At 34.6% G+C, this 20,663-nt stretch overlaps 2 protein-coding genes across 2 annotated transcripts; one reads left to right on the plus strand and one right to left on the minus strand.

Moving 5' to 3' along the window:
- Positions 1-750: 750 nt before the first annotated feature.
- On the plus strand, positions 751-3,052 carry LOC130743820 (cellulose synthase-like protein H1). Its single transcript, XM_057596046.1, has 6 exons — positions 751-879; positions 1,013-1,225; positions 1,352-1,469; positions 1,609-1,793; positions 2,044-2,394; positions 2,498-3,052. Exons 1-6 carry the CDS (start codon positions 751-753, stop codon positions 3,050-3,052), a joined length of 1,551 nt encoding a protein of 516 aa, XP_057452029.1.
- Positions 3,053-7,131: 4,079 nt separating this feature from the next.
- LOC130749715 (probable polygalacturonase) lies at positions 7,132-10,268 on the minus strand. The gene is made up of 6 exons (XM_057603094.1): positions 10,125-10,268; positions 9,397-9,729; positions 8,848-8,968; positions 8,567-8,741; positions 8,399-8,469; positions 7,132-7,942 (listed from the first exon to the last, which is right to left on the minus strand). The coding sequence occupies exons 1-6, from the start codon at positions 10,158-10,160 to the stop codon at positions 7,242-7,244; spliced, it is 1,437 nt and encodes a 478-aa protein (XP_057459077.1). The 5' UTR covers positions 10,161-10,268; the 3' UTR covers positions 7,132-7,241.
- Positions 10,269-20,663: the final 10,395 nt, after the last annotated feature.

The raw sequence follows: 20,663 nt of genomic DNA on the forward strand, positions 1-20,663 counted from the left end.
AATGGAACAAACTCATCTTGGTACCTCAGATGAATGCATTGGCTCCTCTCTAGAACATCATACCCAATATCAATATGCACATCTCCAACATCAATATTTGAGAATGTTGCATTGGCTTGCGCCAAGACAACAAATGGTCGCAGTAAAACAATGTCCAATTAAGTGAACCCGATCGAGCCAAGATAGCAGTAGCTTTTGTGCTTTGTTGTTGGTTTCAAAAGAGTACTCCAACAGAACAACAATTGCTTTTGTGCATTGCCAATGGTTTAGAAGAATACTCCAACAGATCATCTCATATGCTTATGCTATTTACCTTTAATACTGGCTTTGGTTCTATGTACCATTGTACCCCAATGATGTAATAAGTTTCGATGACATATGGGATATTAGTGGGATCAGCAAGATTAGTGGTTGAACGGCCTTGGGAAATGAAGGAAAAAGGAGCGGTTAGATTCACTTGACATCCATGGCAGAACATCTAGATGTTGGGGTTTTGGTGGAATCTCACTGATGAAACATTATGACCAAAAGCTCGAGCTAGGTGTAAAGCTCTCACATTGTAAACTGCTTCACACTTGCCAGAACAAGAGTGATTAGTAGAGCATATATTACATTTGCACTTTAATGTGTGTGCCTTTCGAAAGGAAACGAAGCACCTCATAACAATGATTACTATAATAAAAAATTTACAGGATATTGAAACAGTTGTATCTGTCCGCGCAACGCGCGGGTCTTAGTCTAGTTCACATTATGTGTGGTCAGGTTATATTGGAGAACAAGGACGGTATTTCTGATGGTTTGCCTCACTTAATCTATATATCCAGAGAGAAGAGGCCAGAGTATCCACATAATTACAAAGCTGGAGCTATGAATGTTTTGGTAATGAGTTACTTAAGTATTATTTAATTCTGTGGGATTCTGATTCTCATTCTAAAAGGTTTATGATAAAACATCAAATCTATTTTCAATTACATACTCATAAATCCCTTATTACCTATCTTAATATGTGCAGACAAGGGTTTCTGGTTTGATGAACAATGCTCCCTTTATGTTGAACGTAGACTGTGACATGTTTGTGAACAATCCGAAGATTGTTCAACATGCTATGTGTATTTTGATGGATTCTACAAGTAGGAAAGAGGTTGCTTTTGTTCAATGTTTTCAGCAATTCTATGATGGAGTAAAAGATGACCCTTTAGGAAATCAGTGGGTCACTGCATTTGAGGTGTTTTCTCAATTTCAAATGAACCATGAACCTCTCATTTTAAAGTTCACCTATACACAATGTCAGTAAATTATGTCAAGTAAGGAGATTTGTAAACAATTTTTTGTTTTGTTTTGTTTAATACAGTACATAATTAGGGGCATGGCAGGACTTCAAGGACCAATCTATGTAGGAACAAACACCTTCCATAGAAGAAATGTTATTTACGGTCTTTATCCTGATGAAATCCAAAATGGGAGAAAAGGTCTTGCCCTCTATTTGATACACAAAGTCACTTATTCTTAGCATGTTTTGATATGCTTCGATATAACTATGAGGATTGCAGTGCTATTTATTCCTATTGTGTGCATATAAGACACTGTTATTATTTATATCTTCTGCAGGATTATCAGAAAAGATACTAATACAACAATTTGGAAGTTCAAAGGAGTTTGTCAAATCAGCAGCGCAAGCTTTGGAAGGGAGTGCATCTAGTACTCCTAATGATAATAGTCTTTCTAACTTCATTGAAGCAGCAATTGAAGTTGCTGATTGTGGCTATGAACATAGCACTAGCTGGGGTAAACAGGTTAGTTACAGACACAACAAAACTGTACATTGTTTCTAAAGACAGTTATAGCATGTTTAGATCAGCTTCTTTCTCTTCAAAGTTAATTCTGACACTATAAGCGTATCACCAGAATTGATTTAGACTATAGAATCAATTATAGGAAGATTTTCAAACATGCACTTAATGTTTTTGTTATAGTTAATTCGCAATTCGCTATATATAGAATTTAAGTTTTGTTAATTAGCTTTGGTGGTTGATGAAATTTTAGATGGGGTGGTTATATGGATCAGTGGCAGAGGATGTGCCTACAGGGTTGAGCATCCATAGAAAAGGTTGGAGATCAGAGTGTTGTACACCAGATCCAGTTGCCTTTACAGGATGTGCTCCTCGAGGGTTACCCTCTACTATGATGCAACAAAAGAGATGGGCCACAGGCCACACTGCATTGTTATTTGGCAAGAATTCACCTATTATGGGTACCCTCTTTGGCAAGATCCAACTCAGGGCATGCTTGTCCTATTGTTGGCTCGCCACGTGGAGCTTGCGATCTGTCTTTGAAGTTTCCTATGCTGCTCTAATTGCACATTGCCTCATTACCAACACCAGTATCTTCCCTAAGGTCAGGTCTCATTTTAATGGCAATGTAATATATAAAATCTCATGAATTTGGTGCCTAATATGCTACTCTATTTTTTTCCCCTTTTGGCTTTGTTTTATACCAGGGACTTGGTCTGTGGATTCCTGTTACTCTTTTTGTTGTCTACAACATACATACTCTATTAGAGTATGTATCAACCGGGTTGTCCATACGGTATTGGTGGAACAATCAGAGAATGAGCATTATGAGAACCTCAACTTCATGGTTTATCGGATTTTTTAGTGGCATGCTTAACATTGCGGGGATATCTGATGCAGTCTTTGAAATAACACAGAAGGAAACCTCAACTTCTGGTGCTGATGGCGGTGATGCAGATGCAGGTAGGTTCACCTTCGACGAGTCTCCGGTTTTTGTGGCAGGCACAACCTTTTTACTGGTGCAGTTGGCAGCCCTTATTATAAAGTTTCTGGGGTTGAATCCTAAAGGACCAGCTCATAGTGGAAATGAATGTGGAATGGGGGAGTTTATCAGTAGTCTGTATCTCATAGTGTGTTATTGGCCATTTTTGAAAGGGTTGTTTGGCAAAGGAAAATATGGGATTCCCTTCTCCACTATATGCAAGTCAGCAGCGCTAGCATTTGCTTTTGTGCATTTCTGTAGAAGTACTGTCATGGGTTGATCACTTGATGTTAAGTTTCATTATACATTTTGTTCTTAATAATCTTAGCCTTTTGAGCTATTCTCAATAACTCAGTGAATGAATGAAAAATGATAATTTAATTTAAATAACATAATTTTAAGCACTGTCAATTTCACCTAGTAGTTAAGTTAGGATATTGTTCAGTTAGTTATTTTGAGTTGGTTATGATGGCATTCGTGTGTTAGACAAGTACTCTCAATGAAAAATTTCACCCTGCTTATCATTCTTTCACCTTAAAGATTACTTCTATCTTTGAACCAAAACGATTCTCACATGAGTGTTGAATACAAGCTATGCAAAATGAGATTCCTGCCTTGCAGGGGAACAATGTATAAGCAAATCCACATGAGTATTCATTTTCATCTGGATCGTTCATTAGTAAATCTACAGTCCTAATTTATTCTTATGTTCTCACATAAAATTATCTTTGATGAGATACATCCACTATAGAGCTTATTTATAGGTATGTATAAGCGCTTATTTATAAGCAAATCTTAGCAACATATGAAAATAAGCTTAAAATAGTTTATGGGTAGGTCGTAAGCTATTTACATAAGCTCTTCCGAACACTTAATAATTTGGGGTATTAATACCAGATACTGATTAGGTTGTGTTTTGAGTAAACAAATTAATTAAGCAATAAACGGATTAATTACTTATTCACAAGCTAATTTGAGAAACTTATGTAAATAATTAGAACATAGGTTATACGTTAGCATAAGTTGCTATTCATAAATTAATCAAAATTAGTTCAAAGCAACATATAAATAGGCCATAAGGCATAAGCCATTTGCACAAGCTATGCCAAATACTTACATAAGTGTTTATGTTATAACATAAGCTCAAATAAGCAATTAAAGGTTCAAAGCAACATATAAGTAGGCCATAAGGCATAAGCCATTTGCATAAGCTATGCCAAATACTTGCATAAGTGTTTATGTTATAACATAAGCTCAAATAAACAATCTATCTATCTATCTATCTATTTATTATAATATAGGAATTCTGAAGCGCACAATGTAACGCTGCGACTTCAGATTTCTCACCATTAGCAAAAGCCTCCACATAAGCTTTTCATATGATGTGTCATCCTATAATACTCTCAATCTTTCAATACTAACATTCTTCTTTGTACACCTTTCAATACTCATACCGTTACCCTTTCAATACACATTGAATCTTTCACCGTTTCTTTGGTAGTAAAAAAAACGCTTATGCAGCTGCTTTTCACACTACCACCACCCACCAGACCCTTCCATTTCCAACAGTCCATTTTGATTCATCCATCATTACCCCCATGGAAACATACGTAGCCAACCTAGCTCCATCATTGAAATCATTTCTCTCCTAATCCAAATGACCTGAGATGACACAAGGAAATAAAGATAGCTACATGCAGAGGAGGATTCTTCCCACAGTCACAGGGAAAACTAACCATACCATGAATGAGAGTATGTTTTTTTTTTTTCTAAAATTTTACTATCTTTTATTTTCTCTACTTTATATCTCTCACAGTGAGAAACTCTGCCTGAAAATTGTGTCATTATTGACGAGGTGAGTCCCAGATGATCAAGCATACCAGCGAGGATGATTGCGTCGACAACAACATCGATTGCACCGACAGGCGACAGCGGCATGCCCTCTTCGAATATCACCAGCTAGATCTTGGCCAAGATGGATGTCGAGGCCGCGAATCCGACGAGAAGCCATCAGTGGATGAATCAAGGCTTGGGCTGCTGATTTCGTCAAGAGAGACCAGGCCAAGTTTTTTGGTGGCAGAGAGGCCTCTATATTCAATTCAAACCTTACATGTTAATAATTGTGCATAACTGCAAAAAAAATTGTGTAGAAAGTCATACTCTGAGTGGCCTTCTGACTCTTGATCTCTTATATATTCAGATTATTAGGATTTTTTTCTCCCAATTTGCATTGACAAGGTTGCTTGATACTTATGATAACTCAGTGAATAGTTTGCCTTATTACCAATGATCTGGTTCAAGTTTGCTCTATTCAATTAGTATATTGAAATTAGGAGTTGTACCAATCATTGCAATTAGAGTTCCTTTAAGATATATTGAGTGAAAATATTGAATCAATGAGATATTCCAGTGCTTTTGTTTTATTTCAAGTGGCTTATGAGTTACCAATTATGGTAAATTGTTAATGTATGTGTTGAATATTTGTTAAGATTTAGTTTATTATTAGTCTTATCTCTCACTGAGATACACGATCAGTACAATTGCATCCATCTCGTGGAGATACCATCCATGGTAAGAAATGCGGACACAACTGTTTTTGTGGTTTTTTTTTAGGCTAAAATGCATTTGGTGCCCCTGATGTTTCAGGTTCGAGCAAATGACACCCTTCATCAATTTTTGTCGACGTCGTTTTGAAAGGGTGGGGGAGATTCGAACCTGGGACCTATAAGTGGCAAAACCCACCCCTAACCAGTTGAGCTACATAAACAATTGATTTGTTAAGCAACACAATTTTATTTATATCATTTATCCATTTGCTGTTAGTTTCTTTGCAATTGCTACTCAGTTTGAATACCCAAAATGAAAGGATCTGATTTTGAGAAATCTTCATAGAAGAAAACACAATTCAGGTGGCTTTCAACCCACATGCTGATACTAACAGCATCATTAGCATCTAGCTCATGTGTAGAACGATAGATTACCCTTCTTCTTCGCCTTTTCACCTTTATTCAACAACCAACAACCAACACTTTATTCTCTATTTAATATTGAAGTTTGGAGTCCAAAAATGAGTTCTGTAGGTCAAAACTTACCAAAACGCAATTCTGGAGATTTTCCGGCGAAGTATCGCCGGCAAGGATGGTGGCCCGCGGCGGAGATGTCGCCGGGGGAGAAAAGTGTAATGGTTCTCCATCATTTCGTGGCCAGGAACACGATGGTGGCATCCGTTTCTCCAATTTCTCAACGGTTTTCCAGGAAATCGCGGTTACAGGTCGGATGGTTCGTCGGTGAACGACCAGATCGCGACCGTGAGACGTCCAAGAGACATTTCTGGTCGTTCCTCTTCACTTGGGTAGACGGGAATGCTGGTTTTGTGGGGTTTTTTAGCCGATTCAAGTGCAACGAATATGGTGTTGGTGGCGGTCTCGCCGGAGACGAATGAAGAATTTGAACTCACAGTGGTGGTGGTGGTGGTCGGCCACTAGCGGAAGTGGGGGTAACTCCAAGCCCAAATCTGATCTTGGGTTGAGGAGGACAAAGCTTGGGTAAGTTTCATGGTGTTGTCCTTTGAAGGAGAAGAAACTTTGGAAGGAACATGGTGACGGTGGTGATAAGGTGAAGAAGAAGGCACAACCAAGAGAAGGAAAACATGAAGAGGAGAGGGAAAGGAGAAATGGCAGCGTGAAAGGGAAAGGAAAAGGGAGAAGAACTGTGTTGGTGAGAAGAAAATGACGAAATAAAGATATAAATAAAATTGTATTGCATTATATATCAATTCTTTGTGTAGCTCAACGGGTTAGGGGTGTGTTTTGCCACTTATAGATCCTGACGGAGGGGTACTCGTTACACTATTTTGTTTCATCGAGGGTACAAACGTCGACAAAAATAGATGAAGGGTGTCATTTGCACGAACCTGAAACATCAGGGGCACCAAATGCATTTAAGCCCTTTTTTTTAAGTTCTCAATTTACGGAAGCACGGGAGTTCTCCTGTAAGAAAATGACATATATGTCTTCTTCAAAGTAATATATCACCCTTAAGGAGAACCACATCAACCAAAGCACAAGTTCACTAAATCATGCTTGAAGACAGACAAACATAAAAACCATGATGACAACAAAATGTCTACCCTCAATAAAAATATTGTGTATGAACATTTTTTTTGGTAAAAAAAAAATATCGAAGACCCTAATATTAATAATTTACCTATTTTTATTTTTGAACATATAATTTATTTTAATAAAATGGAATTATTTTTCTTTTTCACCGTGCGATGCGCGGGTTTGTGTCTAGTTAAAGGTAATCCAACCCCAACAACATTTTGGTACTAAGGAAAACACATGTATTAAAATAGCAATAGATAACAATAGCATAACAATAGCTTTGATTTAGTTTTTTCAGAACTCTTACATGGATAACAGTATCATCACTACTGTATTACATTCAAAATTTAAAATACATTCATTCTCTCAGAAGAGTGACAAACTTTTAAAGGAACAAGTCTTCAGCTGAACACTTTCAATGGGAAGTTTGTCTGATGGAAAAGGACAGTCAAATTTCCCAGGCTTCTCTTGCAGCAATGCACAAGGCTCAGGAGACACATTGCTTGTAACACCGTGAACATCAGTGCAATTCCATGCCAATTTCTTTCCCACTTTCTCAATATTCGCATTAGAAATGCAAATTCCAGTGAAAGGATCATTAGCAATTCCTTCAAGCTTTGCAGGATATGTGACATTCTTTGCAATCACATCTCTATAATTGATTCCAGTGATGGTAGGAAGTGCTTTTGGATCAAAGCCAGTGTCAGGGTGTGATCCATAAGAACCTGTCATCCAAAACACATATTTCATGGTGAACAAGTTCATTCCTTTAACAAAAATGTTCTTCACATATGCTCCTCTACCAACTGCAGTTTTGATTCTAACTGCTGATTGAGTGTTGATAGCAGTGAGGTCTTCTGCTCTAATGTCTTGGATTCCGCCAGACATTTCACTTCCTAAAGCAATCATAGCACTATCAGGGGATATGCATGTAAGTCTTCTGATTATTATGTGTTGGCTTGGCATCCCAACTTTGATTCCATACTCATCCCAACCACTTTTCACTGCAATGCAATCATCACCAGATACAATATAGCAATCTTCAATCCTAGTGTTGGAACAAGAATCTGTAAAATGGAGGAAAAAATAGTTAGAGAATGATTGAAATTTGAGTGAAATAGTTAGAGAAGTAAATGTCATTTGAACCCCGTGAACAATAAGGCCAACTATAGATATTTTGGATTATACATGGAAAGGTTAAACAAATGAAAGGGAATGATTATAATTGTTTTGCCTAAAATGACAAAAAAATCACAGTAAAGTGATGAAGATAAAGATGAGTAAATTACTTTGTTCTTACCAACCCCCATAGGGTAGGCCAACCAATGTAATTAATTCAAAGGTAAAATTGAGAAAGATGAAACCAAATTTCAATTAGTCTTTAAAGATATAAAATGGATTTTTTCCTTTTTTCATCCTTCAAGGATCATATTAATCATGATTTCCAACTTTTAAGGACTAAATTGAAATCCAGTGGAAATAAACTATATATATTAGAATTATAGAAATGATATCAAAATTACCAGGATCAATTCCATCTGTGTTGGGAGAGTCAACCGGTGCAAGAATGGTCAGCCCTTGAATTATAATGTCACTGCAGTGAAAGGTGTGACAAGAACATGAGAATAACATAACAGAACATATGGTCCATGAAGATTGAACATAAATTGAAATGAAAATCAATGTCAAACCTGCTGTAAATTGGATGGACAAACCAAGATGGGGAATTGACCAAAGTGAGATTTGAGATTTGAATTTGACTAGAGTACATAATCTCAATCATGTAAGGCCTGGTGAGTTTAAATTGTCCCTTGTGGAACTTGTCCCACCAGTAAGATCCTTGCCCATCAATAGTACCATTGTGACCTAATGAACAGATTCAAAACATGTGACATTAAAAATGATTTTCCAAAGAGGCATGATATTAACAAATTCTAATAGAGATGATAATATATGGGCCTTGTAGTTTTACCGGTAATAACAACATCAGTGAGGTGTGTTCCAAAAATGAGACTACTGAACCTTCCAGCAGGTGCATCCCTTCCTCTGCCATATGATGGAAGAACAGGAAGTGAGGGCCACCCTGATTCAACCTGTTAATGATGGTCAATGGTCAATGGAAGTGTTTATTTTGGAGAAAATTCAAAATTAAAAAAAAAAAACTAACAATTGATGTCAAATGCTGCTTATCTAACGTGACAAGAAATCAAAGATAGGTTAGAGATTAATGTGATTAGGTAAACAAATTTCCAACAATTGCACTGTGTTAACGAATGCTACATACATTTGGATCAATGCTACTTTCATAGTAAAATAGAGTGCAACGGACATGTGACATACACAAAATAAATCATATTCAAATAGTCAAGATTAAGTTTATATTAGCCATCCGATCTTGATGAAATATCTGAGCCATTAAATATTGATGGCTCCGATAAGGGTTACATCAAATGCAAGGAATCAATGTCCCAAATAATCTAACAATTTAACCACAGGAAAAGGGGAGAAGGAGACTGGATACCTGGGATCCAAGAATGACAGCATCTTTTTGGAGAAAAAGTGTGAAATGGCTGGTGAGATTAAAGCTTCCTGTGAGCCATTTCCCTGGTGGCACCACCAGCATAGCCCCGCCATCATTTGCATAGTGGCTGAGATTGCTGATTGCAGATTGAAAAGCCTTGGTGTTTGATGTTTTGCCATCACCAACACCACCAAAATCAGTCAAAACTGCACTATGTTTTCTGCAATTGATAGCAGGGTACTCAAGATCCTGTAACCTTCTTACTACTCTGCATTCTGCTACCTTCACTCCTAGTGATCCAAATAACAGCACTGCGAAAATAACCCCGACAACCTGCAGAAAACCAAAAATTGTTTTAAATTGATAATTGCAATTATTGAGGCATAATTTTCATATATTAAATTGATATAATTTTCAGAACCCCGTGACAAGGAAAAACATATTTGATTTTGACTTTACTTCTAGTCTAGTTTATGCCTGGAACATCCACATCATTGTGGGTTCAACCGTGTGTTTCGTTCATATGACTAGAACAATGACCCTTACTTAGGAATCATACATGTTTGACTTGAATCAACTAAACAAAATTCTAGAAACAATTTTTTTAAAAATGCTGGAAAAGAGAAGAGAAAAGTGCATTCGATATAATCAAAGTCGAATCACATTGAGAAGAAACAAAAAGAAAAGCATCGTGAAAAGCTGAATGTAAAAAAGAAAAAAGGAATTACATAGGAGTTTCTAAGCTTTGGACACGACTTCATCATGGTATGATTGTAAGTAACTTTGAGAGTGGTTTCAGTTCTGTTTGGTGGCTTAGAAGAAATAGACAAGGGTCATATTTATAGTGTTAGACAAGTATGGAAGGGATTTTAGGCGTTACACTTTGAGAAGCAATTAGAATTCAAAGAACTTGTTGATTTAAGAGCTATTAATTAGAATATTGAAAATAATTAGTATCGGTTACATAAAGTTTATAATTACGTGTTGGGAAAGAACAGTATGGTCCTGTGTAGTGGCCGGTTATAGGCAAATGGTACATGCATGGAAATGGATCAGTCAATTTCTTTGGTAAATGATTGAGAGAAACGATATCAAGATATTATTACTGCAAGTTTGAACCATGATTATCTGACTGCAATTATAATACTCTCACTAGTAGTATTAATAAATTATAAGATTTTTTCCATATAATTATGCATGCTTAATTAAATTGAAATAAAATTGGGGTCGTGAGACTAGCGTACCTTTGGTTTGAGGTGGAGAAATGAGTGTTGGCGTGATGGTGATGATGAGCGAGCGGGTCAAGGTTGAGCAATTTGAAAAGTGCGGCGGGAATGGAGGGGGAATGTTACAGGATTTGAGGGATGTGGGTTGAGCAATTAGAAGAGGAGATTGAAAAATATTGCAGTAGTGAAATCAGGAGAGGCGGTGCCAAATTGTAGGGGATGTTTTTTTGAAAGTGATCAGATGGAGTTTGGGCCCAAGATGAATTGGTGGAGGGCTGGCCCATTGTCACAAAAAATATACAAGAGCTTGGTTTGGGTTAGGGAAGAAACAAATGGTAACAGAAGCATTGAACCTTAAGTTTTTAGAATTAAGAACTCTAGTTATTGACCAAGAACAAGAAAACTGTTGTTCAACTTTCTCTAACGGGAGAAAATATACGGATCAATAAACCGTCAAAAAGGAAAAGGGGTAAAAACAAATGAGAAATAGCACACATCATTACAAAGACTGAGATTTGTTGGAGAAAGAATTTGACGATCACACCCAATAAACGCAAGTGGGAAAGTACATACATTCTTAAACGTTAAAAGAAGATATAAAAATTGGAAAAAGTTTTTTAAAAAATTCCGCAGCCGGGATTCGAACCCGGAATTCCAAGGGGGGTGACTCAAATTTGAAGTCAAACTTCGGTCAGAGTCGAAATATGCAAATTGGTTTGCTACTGCGGATCATGTGTTAGTTTAATGGAAATTAATAAATATATAGAAAGCTTATTTCCTAATTTATTGTATTCTTTTGTTCATGATTATTTGATTTTATAGATTTTTTTCAAAATAATTTTAATTCATTTAATTTTTTTTATTTAATCTGTTTACAAAATAATTAATTATATATTCTATTAAATTTCAAATTTATATAACAATAAGTCAAAAATCATGATGTTTTCCATTGCTCAATGGCGAGTTTAGAAAAATTTAATGATGTATCTAGCATACAATGATGTGTCTAGTTAATGGAAGTCAACCTCTTGCTTAATGAAAAAATGGTGGGGTGATAAATTAGTCTAATTATAACTATCAATTGTGGTAACATATTGATTAACACAGAAAAAAATGGTTAAGGCTTAAGGATGATTAGTTCTCTTAGTTTTCCAAGGTATATATTGAGTAAAATTACTCTAGTCTTAGGTAAAAAGTAACTTAAATAATGAAGGAATCGTAAGATGAAAGCAAAAGGAAACACATAGCTAAATCAGGGGATGAATGAGCAAACACATGACAACCAAGGAGAACCTTATATAGAGAGAAAAGGGAGATGAGGGCGCCAATATCACAATTGAGATTATTAAAACACAATTCAAACAATCGATCAAATCTACAAATTTTCTGCATTTATCTTTTTCCTTTACTTTCTTGTTTTAACCTTTCATCACTATAATTCATTTATAGCCTTTCAGCCCTTTTACCCCTTTACATTTCAGCCGCGCGTTTACTTTACGGCTTTATTTTTATCTCTTTAAGCCTTTTAGTCATTCACTTAGTTCATAACTTTACCTTAGTCACAACTTCTCAATAGAGATCTCTATGACTTTTTTGGAGTGTCTTAGGAACCTGGATTGAGGAACAAAGTTCATTCCTCGAGTAATCGTTTGATTAGAGAATTGTTACGTTTTCAGTCCTCCTAGTCTAAATCTATTTGTAAACCAACATCTAGTTTGCACTTCGGAATTGCTTGAGTGTCTGTCACAAACAAGGTCAAAGTCTTTGGACGTTTTTTATTGTTTCCGGTTTGTATGCACTAATCGACTATGACTTGTTTGGATCATCATACATATGAAGCACATGCCCTTTGTGAGAAAAGAAAACACCAAACCCATACGATGGCCACGTCGTGAATGGGGCTTTAGGGAGGCAAACCTGGTTGTGTGGTTGAGGCTAAAGCGAGACGTAGGAGTTTGATCTGCAATCAATCCAACAAACCATCATCAGGCTTCGTGTTTGTCGTCGCTCCAGCCACCACGTCGTCGTCCAGGCAGGAGCCTTCTCCTACGCAAGTCTGGTCGCGGAGCCTCCACCTCCATCAATCCTTTCCCCTAGATTCGCACCTTTCTCCCCTTCTCAGATTTTCTTTCCTTGAGTTTCATCGCTGCATTTGTTTAAATCTTTTTGTTTTGCTAATTAGATTTTAGATTTATCATATGAAGTAATAAAAAACAATAATTCTAATATATTTTTAATATTAAAATATTTTCTTATTTTTTATATTTTAATTCTGAGGTCCTCTCTCTCCTAATAAGGTTCCACTTCACTTAAAAATTGTCGCGTAAGATAAAAACGTTAGAAAATTGACTAAAAACGGAGGGCACACTAAAATTGTTGACGGAGGATAACATGGGGGACTAATAATGTTAATAAAATTGTTTAGAGACTACTCCTGCACTATTCGAAAAATTCAAATAATGAAATAAGAGAAGAAAATTATATTTCAAATAATTTTATGTCATGTGGGCAAAAAATTAAAATTAATTTAATATGTTTGTCTATTAAATAGTCAAAAATAAAAGACCAAAATTATTTATTAAGGTTTAACTATGCTTTTGGTCCATGTATATTAGGTGAAGTCTGAAAATTGTCTCTCGTCAGAGTAAAGTTTGAATTTAGTCCCTAATATTTGAGAAATTACCCAATTTTGATTCTTAGCGTAGGTAGTGGTTATGTGACCTTGTAAAGTATGAAGGCAGAGCTTATGTGGCATGATAACGTGTCATTTGAGGAACCAAAACCAAAATTTTCAAATTTAAGAGGGACAAAATTTAAATATTTAGGAGAAATTATTAATCTATAATTACTAATCAATAATCTTTAATCCATCACCTTCATTGGTTCAAGGAAGGCAAAATACTTGGATTTCAGATTGCTTAAACAGATATAGTAAAGACCATATTGAGATTTTCTTCCAGGGGTTCTACGCCATATGGAAAGCCTGTAATGAAGCTTGTTTTAATGGGGAAGTTGGTGACCCAACAACTGTTATGTTCAGGGCCATGGCCTCCCACTCAGCACAAGAGAAGAAAAAAGAAGCGCAGTGTGCAGAGGATAACATAGATCGTTGGCAAGCTCCACCATAAGGCTTTCTCAAAGTTAACGTAGATGCGGGTTGGGCTGGAGAGAGCAGCATAGACTATGGCAGTGGTGGATGTACTTCATAGTGAGGAGGTTCATATGAACCCCTGGAACAAAAAAAATTGCACTTACTTCCTATATAATCTTTTTTAAACCCATAAAATTTTAAATTATATTAGTGGACCAAGTTTTGCACCTATACGAACCAAAGACCCACCACTCACTTACTCATCTCATTCTCACACACACACACGCGTGCTCAACCACTCACCCTCTTTCTCTCGCTACCCTAAGTCCATCCCAACTGAGAATTGACCAAAGCACGCATGCACGAAAATTGTCATGTCAACTAAAGAACAAATGGCAATTGCTCTGCGTTATGTTAATAAAACTTGAAGTATTGTTGAGCGTTTTCTAGGTATTGTTCATTTTAAGGATACCACTGCTTCATCATTAAAATCAGCAATTAATGAACTATTTTGTAAACATGGACTTAGTATATCAAGTATCCGTGGACAATGTTATGAAGGTGCTAGCAACATGAATGGAGAATTTAATGGCCTGGAAAGTTTAATTTTATGGGAAAATCTATGTGCATATCATGTCCATTGCTTTGCTCATCTATTACAACTTACTTTAGTTGCTATTGCTCAAGAACATTGTGAAGTTTTCTTATTTTTTAATTTAGTCTCCAAGTTAATGAATGTTGTTCGGGGATATTGCAAGCGAGTTGACATGCTTCGTGAAAAATAATTGGAACATATTACTGAGGCATTAAGCATAGGAGAAATTTCTAGTGGGAAGGGTCTTAATCAAGAAACTAATCTTAAACGCTCTGCTGATACTCGTTGGAGTTCTCATTATGTCACTTTGGTTAATATAATATTGATGTATCTTGCTATTATTGATGTTCTGCACATTATGAAAGTAGACGGATAATCCCGACGGGCAAAAAGTCAAGCATCTGGTCTTATAATTATGTTGCAAGGTTTTGATTTTGTATTCTTCTTGCATTTGATGAGAAGTGTATTAACTATTACACATGAATTGTCACAATCATTGCAAAGGAAAGATCAAGACATTATGAATGATATGAACTTGATTAACATCACAAAGACTAGGTTTGAACCACTTAGGAATGATGGATGAGAGCATTTATTGCATGAAGTCATTTTATTTTGCAATAAGAAATCTATTAGTGTTCCTCCTATTGAAAGTATGTTTGTTAGTGGGCAGTCACGACGTCAAACCCATAGCATTACAACAAGCATCATTATCGTGTTGAGTTATTTTATACCGTGATAGACATGCAACTTCAAGAACTTAATGATCGTTTTGGTGAGATTAATACTCAATTGCTCATTTGTTTGGCTTCTTTGGATCCATCTAATTTGTTCTATGCTTTTGACAAGGCAAAGGTGTTAGAATTTGCAAGTTTTTATCCAAATGAGTTCATTCCATTTAATTTAGTGATGCTTGATGATGCATTTGCGTATGAATGATGAATTTTCCTCTTTGAAAGGACTCCAACAACTTTCGGAGAAGTTTGTTGAAAAAGGAAGACATGTTATTTATCCACAAGTTTATCTTCTTTTGAAATTGACACTGATTTTGCTTGTTGCAATATCAACTGTAGAAAGAGCTTTCTCTGCTATGAATATTGTGAAGAATAGGCTGCATAACCGAATTGGAGATATATGAATGAAAGATTGTTTAGTTACTTACATTGAAGAGTGATGTATTCAATAACATTGACTCTAAGCTTATTGTTCAACGATTTCAGAATATGAAATCACTTAGAGGACAATTATGACTTGTATAATTTCTTATGTATAAACATATTAAAGTTATTTTTAATTATATTTTTACCGATGTGTTCATTTGAAAAATTTGAACCCCTAACCCCGAGTCCTGGATCCGCCACTGGACTATGGAATGGTGATAAGACAACATAATGGTGAGTTTATGTACGCGGCTACATACGAGGAAGCACATCAGCAGGATCCTCTCATGGCAGAAGCATTGGGTCTGCGGTGGTGCTTGGCCAACCTAATAGATTTGGAGGTTGATAGGGTATTGGTAGAGGTGGATGCTTCTGCATTGTGCACGTTATGAAGAACAGGTCTTGCAAGTCTGATATTACCATAGTAATAGAGGATTGGAGAAGATTAGGTGTTATTTTCTCAATTTTCAAGATTTTACACATTAGGAGAACAACAAATGTTGTTGCACACAAATTAGCTGCTAATGCTGTTAACTTTAGTTCAACATCTTGGTGGGATACCCCTGATCATATTTCTCATGATTTGTTTGCTGCTTCAGCATTATCATCTTAATATAAGGCAAGCTTTCTCTCAAAAGAAAAAGAGAGAGGTAAAAACCACTAAAATAGGTTACAATATTTTATTTAATGGAAGTAAAAAATCTAGGTATCACACTGGCTAATTACAATCATAAAATTTAGCAATTCAATTAGAAGCCAATATGAGTGTATGAGTGGAAGTGATAAATACCATTAATATATATATATATATATGGGCTCGTTTGGTGACCAGGACAGGATGAGATATGATAGGATAATAATCATATCTTGTTGTTATCTGTTGTTTGTTGCGCCAGCATAATAGGATAACACTATCATGTCTCCTATCTTATCCTGTCAATCATGTGTAAAAGTTATCCTGAGGGGGAGCTATGATAGAACAGGATAGGATATCAGTTATATATTTTCTTTCAGTATCCTAACTTCAAATTAATTTATTTTAATATTATATAATTTATAATCTATAATAATATTAATTAATAAATATAAAAATATAAAATATTAATTTAACTAAAATAAAAAATAAATAAAATTATTATTCATAAATAGTAAAATAGTATACTCACTTACAAATATTGATTTATTAACAATAATAGACTAATTTAATATTTTCATCTCCTATTATTTAAAAATTATTTATCTACTTATATAATAATTTAAATATAAAGTATTTTTGAAATAATAATATTTTTAATTTGGTTAATTTTTATTGTTTATCACGTGTCACAACTAAGTGAAAACCATTGATATTAATTTTTTAATAGTAATAGATTAATTTTCTATTTTCATCTCCTATTATTTAAAACTACTTATAAATTATTCTTAATTTCAAAAGTACTTTATATTTAAATTATAAATTTATAATTTAAATATAAAGTACTTTTGAAATAATAATATTCTTAATTTAGATAACTTTTATTGTTTCACGACTAAATGAAAACCAATTGGTTAACTACATAATTTTATTAGACAAAAAAAAACTGCATAATTTTATTTAAAATATATGCTATCTTCAAAACAATAAAATAGGCTAATTAATAAAATTAGCCTATTTATTGTATTGATTTTAAAATATAAACTATTCATGAAAATGTAAAGAAATTAAATTTAATAGAATGATAAATTTTTAAATGTATTTTTTTTTCAAATATAAATCTGATACTTTTTTCCTTATCATATCTTGTCCTTATCATGTGCACCTCAAACACAGGATATGATAAAAGTCTATCCTGCTCTTATCATATCCTGTTCTTATCTTGTTCACATATCATATCCTATCATATCATATTCTGACCATCAAACGGGCCCTATATATATATATTAATTATGTTTCCAACATGATAAAGTAATAATAAAATAAAAGAAGAAAATTGTAGTGGAATAAGTCAAAAATTAACATTTTTTTAATAAATTAGTTCATTCATCAGGATTTGAACCATGATCATTCACATGCAAATCCCTTCATTCTCTTAGTTCACTAACCATTTCTCTCAAGTAAAAAATTAACGTGATGTCTCTACACAAAATTATAGTGGTTTTCATTCCACCTTCCTGGCTTTCTTATATTAGTTTTAAGAGTTTTTTAAAATGAAGAAAACAAAACATGTGTCTGGACAGGAACGTGATCCAGAAAGCCAAAATCAATTGGGACTTATATTATTTTTAACGTTATACATGTAGAGACATGAATCAATGTCATGTTTCAGAAAGTTTATATCAGATGCACGAGGATTTTTTACCCCATCATTTTCATCTTCCTCCCATAAATTCTTCACTTGAATTTGATGAAAATATTACTTGTATATTTCATTCATAATACTTGATTAGACTACAATATATATAGACTAACAAAGAGATTAAAACAAACTAAATCTATCTAAACATATCTCTATTTAAATAGATATTATCTCTATTTAAATAGATACTAATCTAAAATAAATAAACAAATCTTACCTATATCTCAATGAGATAAGACTAATTATAAACTAAATCTTAATAGATATTCAACAATGACCCAAAAATTCATCTTTCATCTCATCATATTCTTCATGAGCATAATGGGATCAACCCACCCGGAAAAAAAACCCAGATTCAAACTCATCGTTTTTTTTCTATCATCTTCATCCTCAGCTACGGCAAAATCCCAGTAAAAGGAGAGTGAAAATACACATTTATTCGCTGCCACAAATGCACAGCATATATAAAAGTAAGATACAAAAGAAAAATAAGCAAAAAAAAAAAAGAGAGAAAAGGAAAGAATTAAATCCGTCAAAAAGGAAAACTAGGGGGAAAACCAAATGAGGGAGGGCATACAACATTCTAAAACGTTAAAAGAAAGAAGATATGAAAAATTGAAAAAAAAGTTTTAAAAAATTTCCGCAGCCGGGATTCGAACCCGGAATTCCAAGGGAGTGACTCAAGTTAAGTCTGAGTCGAAACAAGCAAATTTGTTTTGTTTGCTACTGCGGATTATGTGTTAGTATGATGGAACATAATAAATATATAGAATTCAAAATTTCTAATTTATTGTATTCTTTGTTCATGATTATTTGATTTCATAGCTTTTTTCAAAATAATTTTAATTCGTTTAAATTTGTTTTATTTAATCTGTTTACAAAATAATTAATTATATATTCTATTAAATTTCAAATTTATACAACAACAACCATGATATTTTTCATTGTGTGATGGTGACTTTAGAAAAATCTAATGATATGCATACAATGATGTGTCTAGTAAATGGAAGTCAACCTCTTGCTTAGTGAAAAAATGACGGGGTGATAAATTAGTCTAACAACTACTATTAATTTTGGTGACATATTGATTAACACAGTAAAAAGAGGTTAAGGCTTAAGAATGATTAGTTATCTAAATTATCCAAGGTATACATTGAGTAAAATTACCCTAGTCTTAGGTTAAAAATAACTCAAATAATGAACATGATACTTGATTGTCTAAAAACAAGTGAGACTAGTCAATATAATAATTGAATTATAATTATTTATTATTTTCAAAAGTAAAAACTATATTGATGAGGAAGTTGTTAGGATACTACGTCTACTTGGATTATAATTATTATAATATTCCTTTTTTATTTAAAATGGTGTAGGCTTCACTAATTCTTTGAAAAAAGAGAAAACAATTGTCTTAAGAAAAAAAGGAAAAAAAAAAGAAAGCAATTGCCTTTGGATAGGATGAAAACAATTGCCTATGTGACCTGCTTGGCGGTGAGTATGTAGAAAAATGACTTAAATAAGTTTTTTATCGATCTATAACATACATATTTTTGTTTTTTTTGTCCCTAGAAAATATATTTTTTAATATGACGTTTTGTTTTTAGTTATTGTCATCACATTTTCCATATCTAATCTAAACGAACACGTGGCAAATTGAATGATTATTATGTTTATTCATTAATACTCTTGCAATAATTGTGTTTATTCCGTCTAGATTGGATGAAAAATGTGATGGTAAGGACTAAAAACAAAACTAGTAATTTTGAGAGGATGTTAAACAAAAAATATTTTCCAGAGACGAAAAACAAAACCGTTGAATTTTGTGGGGATGAAAATTTTATTTAAGCCTGGAAAAATTCATCGTTCCTTATTAACTGTCCACTTAACATTTCAAAATAACATTAAATGATGTTTTTCCAAGTAATATCATCTAGAAACAATAAATAAGAAAAGATAAAACATATTTGAAGGGTAAAACAGGAAAACAAAAAATATTTTCCTGAAAATTAACAAAATTAATTGCACTCCTTAATATGTGTTTATTATCTCCCAAACAATTAACTAGGAATAAAAGTAGAGATGACAGGAAAACCCAAACCTGCGGGGCCCAGCCCGAACCCGACCCGAAATTGTGGGTGAAACCCGATTTCTTTGGGTTTAGGTTTCACCCAAATTTTAAAACATGTTTGGGTTTGGGTGTGGGATTGATTAAACCCGCACCCAAACCCGAAGTCTTATGCATGTAATTACCAACCCTTATATATATACTATTAAAGCTATAGAACCAACAATTCGTAAAATAATGTGGGACCCAAGTTCTCTGCTAGGGTTTGAGTGTTTTTCCACTTGGGTTTTGGTGCGCCGCTGCTGACGACCACCAACGCTGCTTTGGATCGCGTGCTCGCCTGGGAGTGTGAGGCTGGCCTGTCCATTGGGGGGGCCTTTCCATACACGTCTGGTCTTTGTCTCCGGTTTCTTTTTTCACGTTCCTGTGAGTACTGCTGCCACCGCTTGGGATTGGTTTTGCCTTGGAGTCTTGCTGTGCCGCAATTGTCTTTTGACGTCGTCGGAAACTTGACCAGTGTGAGTCCTGCTACGCCGCAATTGGCTTTTGAGTCCTGTTCGATCGCTTCGGTGCATACTACTTCCATAGTAGTATTGTTTCTTTACACGTCCACACATTTGTGCACGTTTCTATTTTAGGAGCCTTTCCTCCTGGTTTTATTTTAGCGCAGAAGCCTTGTCTTCCTTGTAACGCTACCATGACTCCTGATCTGGTACTTGAAGGTGAGGAGATTGAGGCCCTAGAAGTTGATGCTTTTGAGGATGATCCGACTTTGAAAGAGGACATTTGGGTGG

The sequence above is a fragment of the Lotus japonicus genome, chromosome 3, assembly GCF_012489685.1.
Source record: "Lotus japonicus ecotype B-129 chromosome 3, LjGifu_v1.2".
Lineage (NCBI taxonomy): Eukaryota > Viridiplantae > Streptophyta > Magnoliopsida > Fabales > Fabaceae > Lotus > Lotus japonicus.

What these genes read in the sequence shown, in the direction of transcription:
- LOC130749715 (XM_057603094.1), bottom strand. Translation starts at nt 10,160, where the DNA reads ATGATGAAGTCGTGTCCAAAGCTTAGAAACTCCTAT. An exon ending in CTGTCATTCTTGGATCCCAG is followed by an intron (nt 8,969 to 9,396) that starts GTATCCAGTCTC and finishes CATCATTAACAG; the next exon opens with GTTGAATCAGGGTGGCCCTC. An exon ending in CACTGATGTTGTTATTACCG is followed by an intron (nt 8,742 to 8,847) that starts GTAAAACTACAA and finishes TCTGTTCATTAG; the next exon opens with GTCACAATGGTACTATTGAT.
- LOC130743820 (XM_057596046.1), top strand. Translation starts at nt 751, where the DNA reads ATGTGTGGTCAGGTTATATTGGAGAACAAGGACGGTATTTCTGATGGT. An exon ending in AGTGGGTCACTGCATTTGAG is followed by an intron (nt 1,226 to 1,351) that starts GTGTTTTCTCAA and finishes TGTTTAATACAG; the next exon opens with TACATAATTAGGGGCATGGC. An exon ending in ACACCAGTATCTTCCCTAAG is followed by an intron (nt 2,395 to 2,497) that starts GTCAGGTCTCAT and finishes GTTTTATACCAG; the next exon opens with GGACTTGGTCTGTGGATTCC.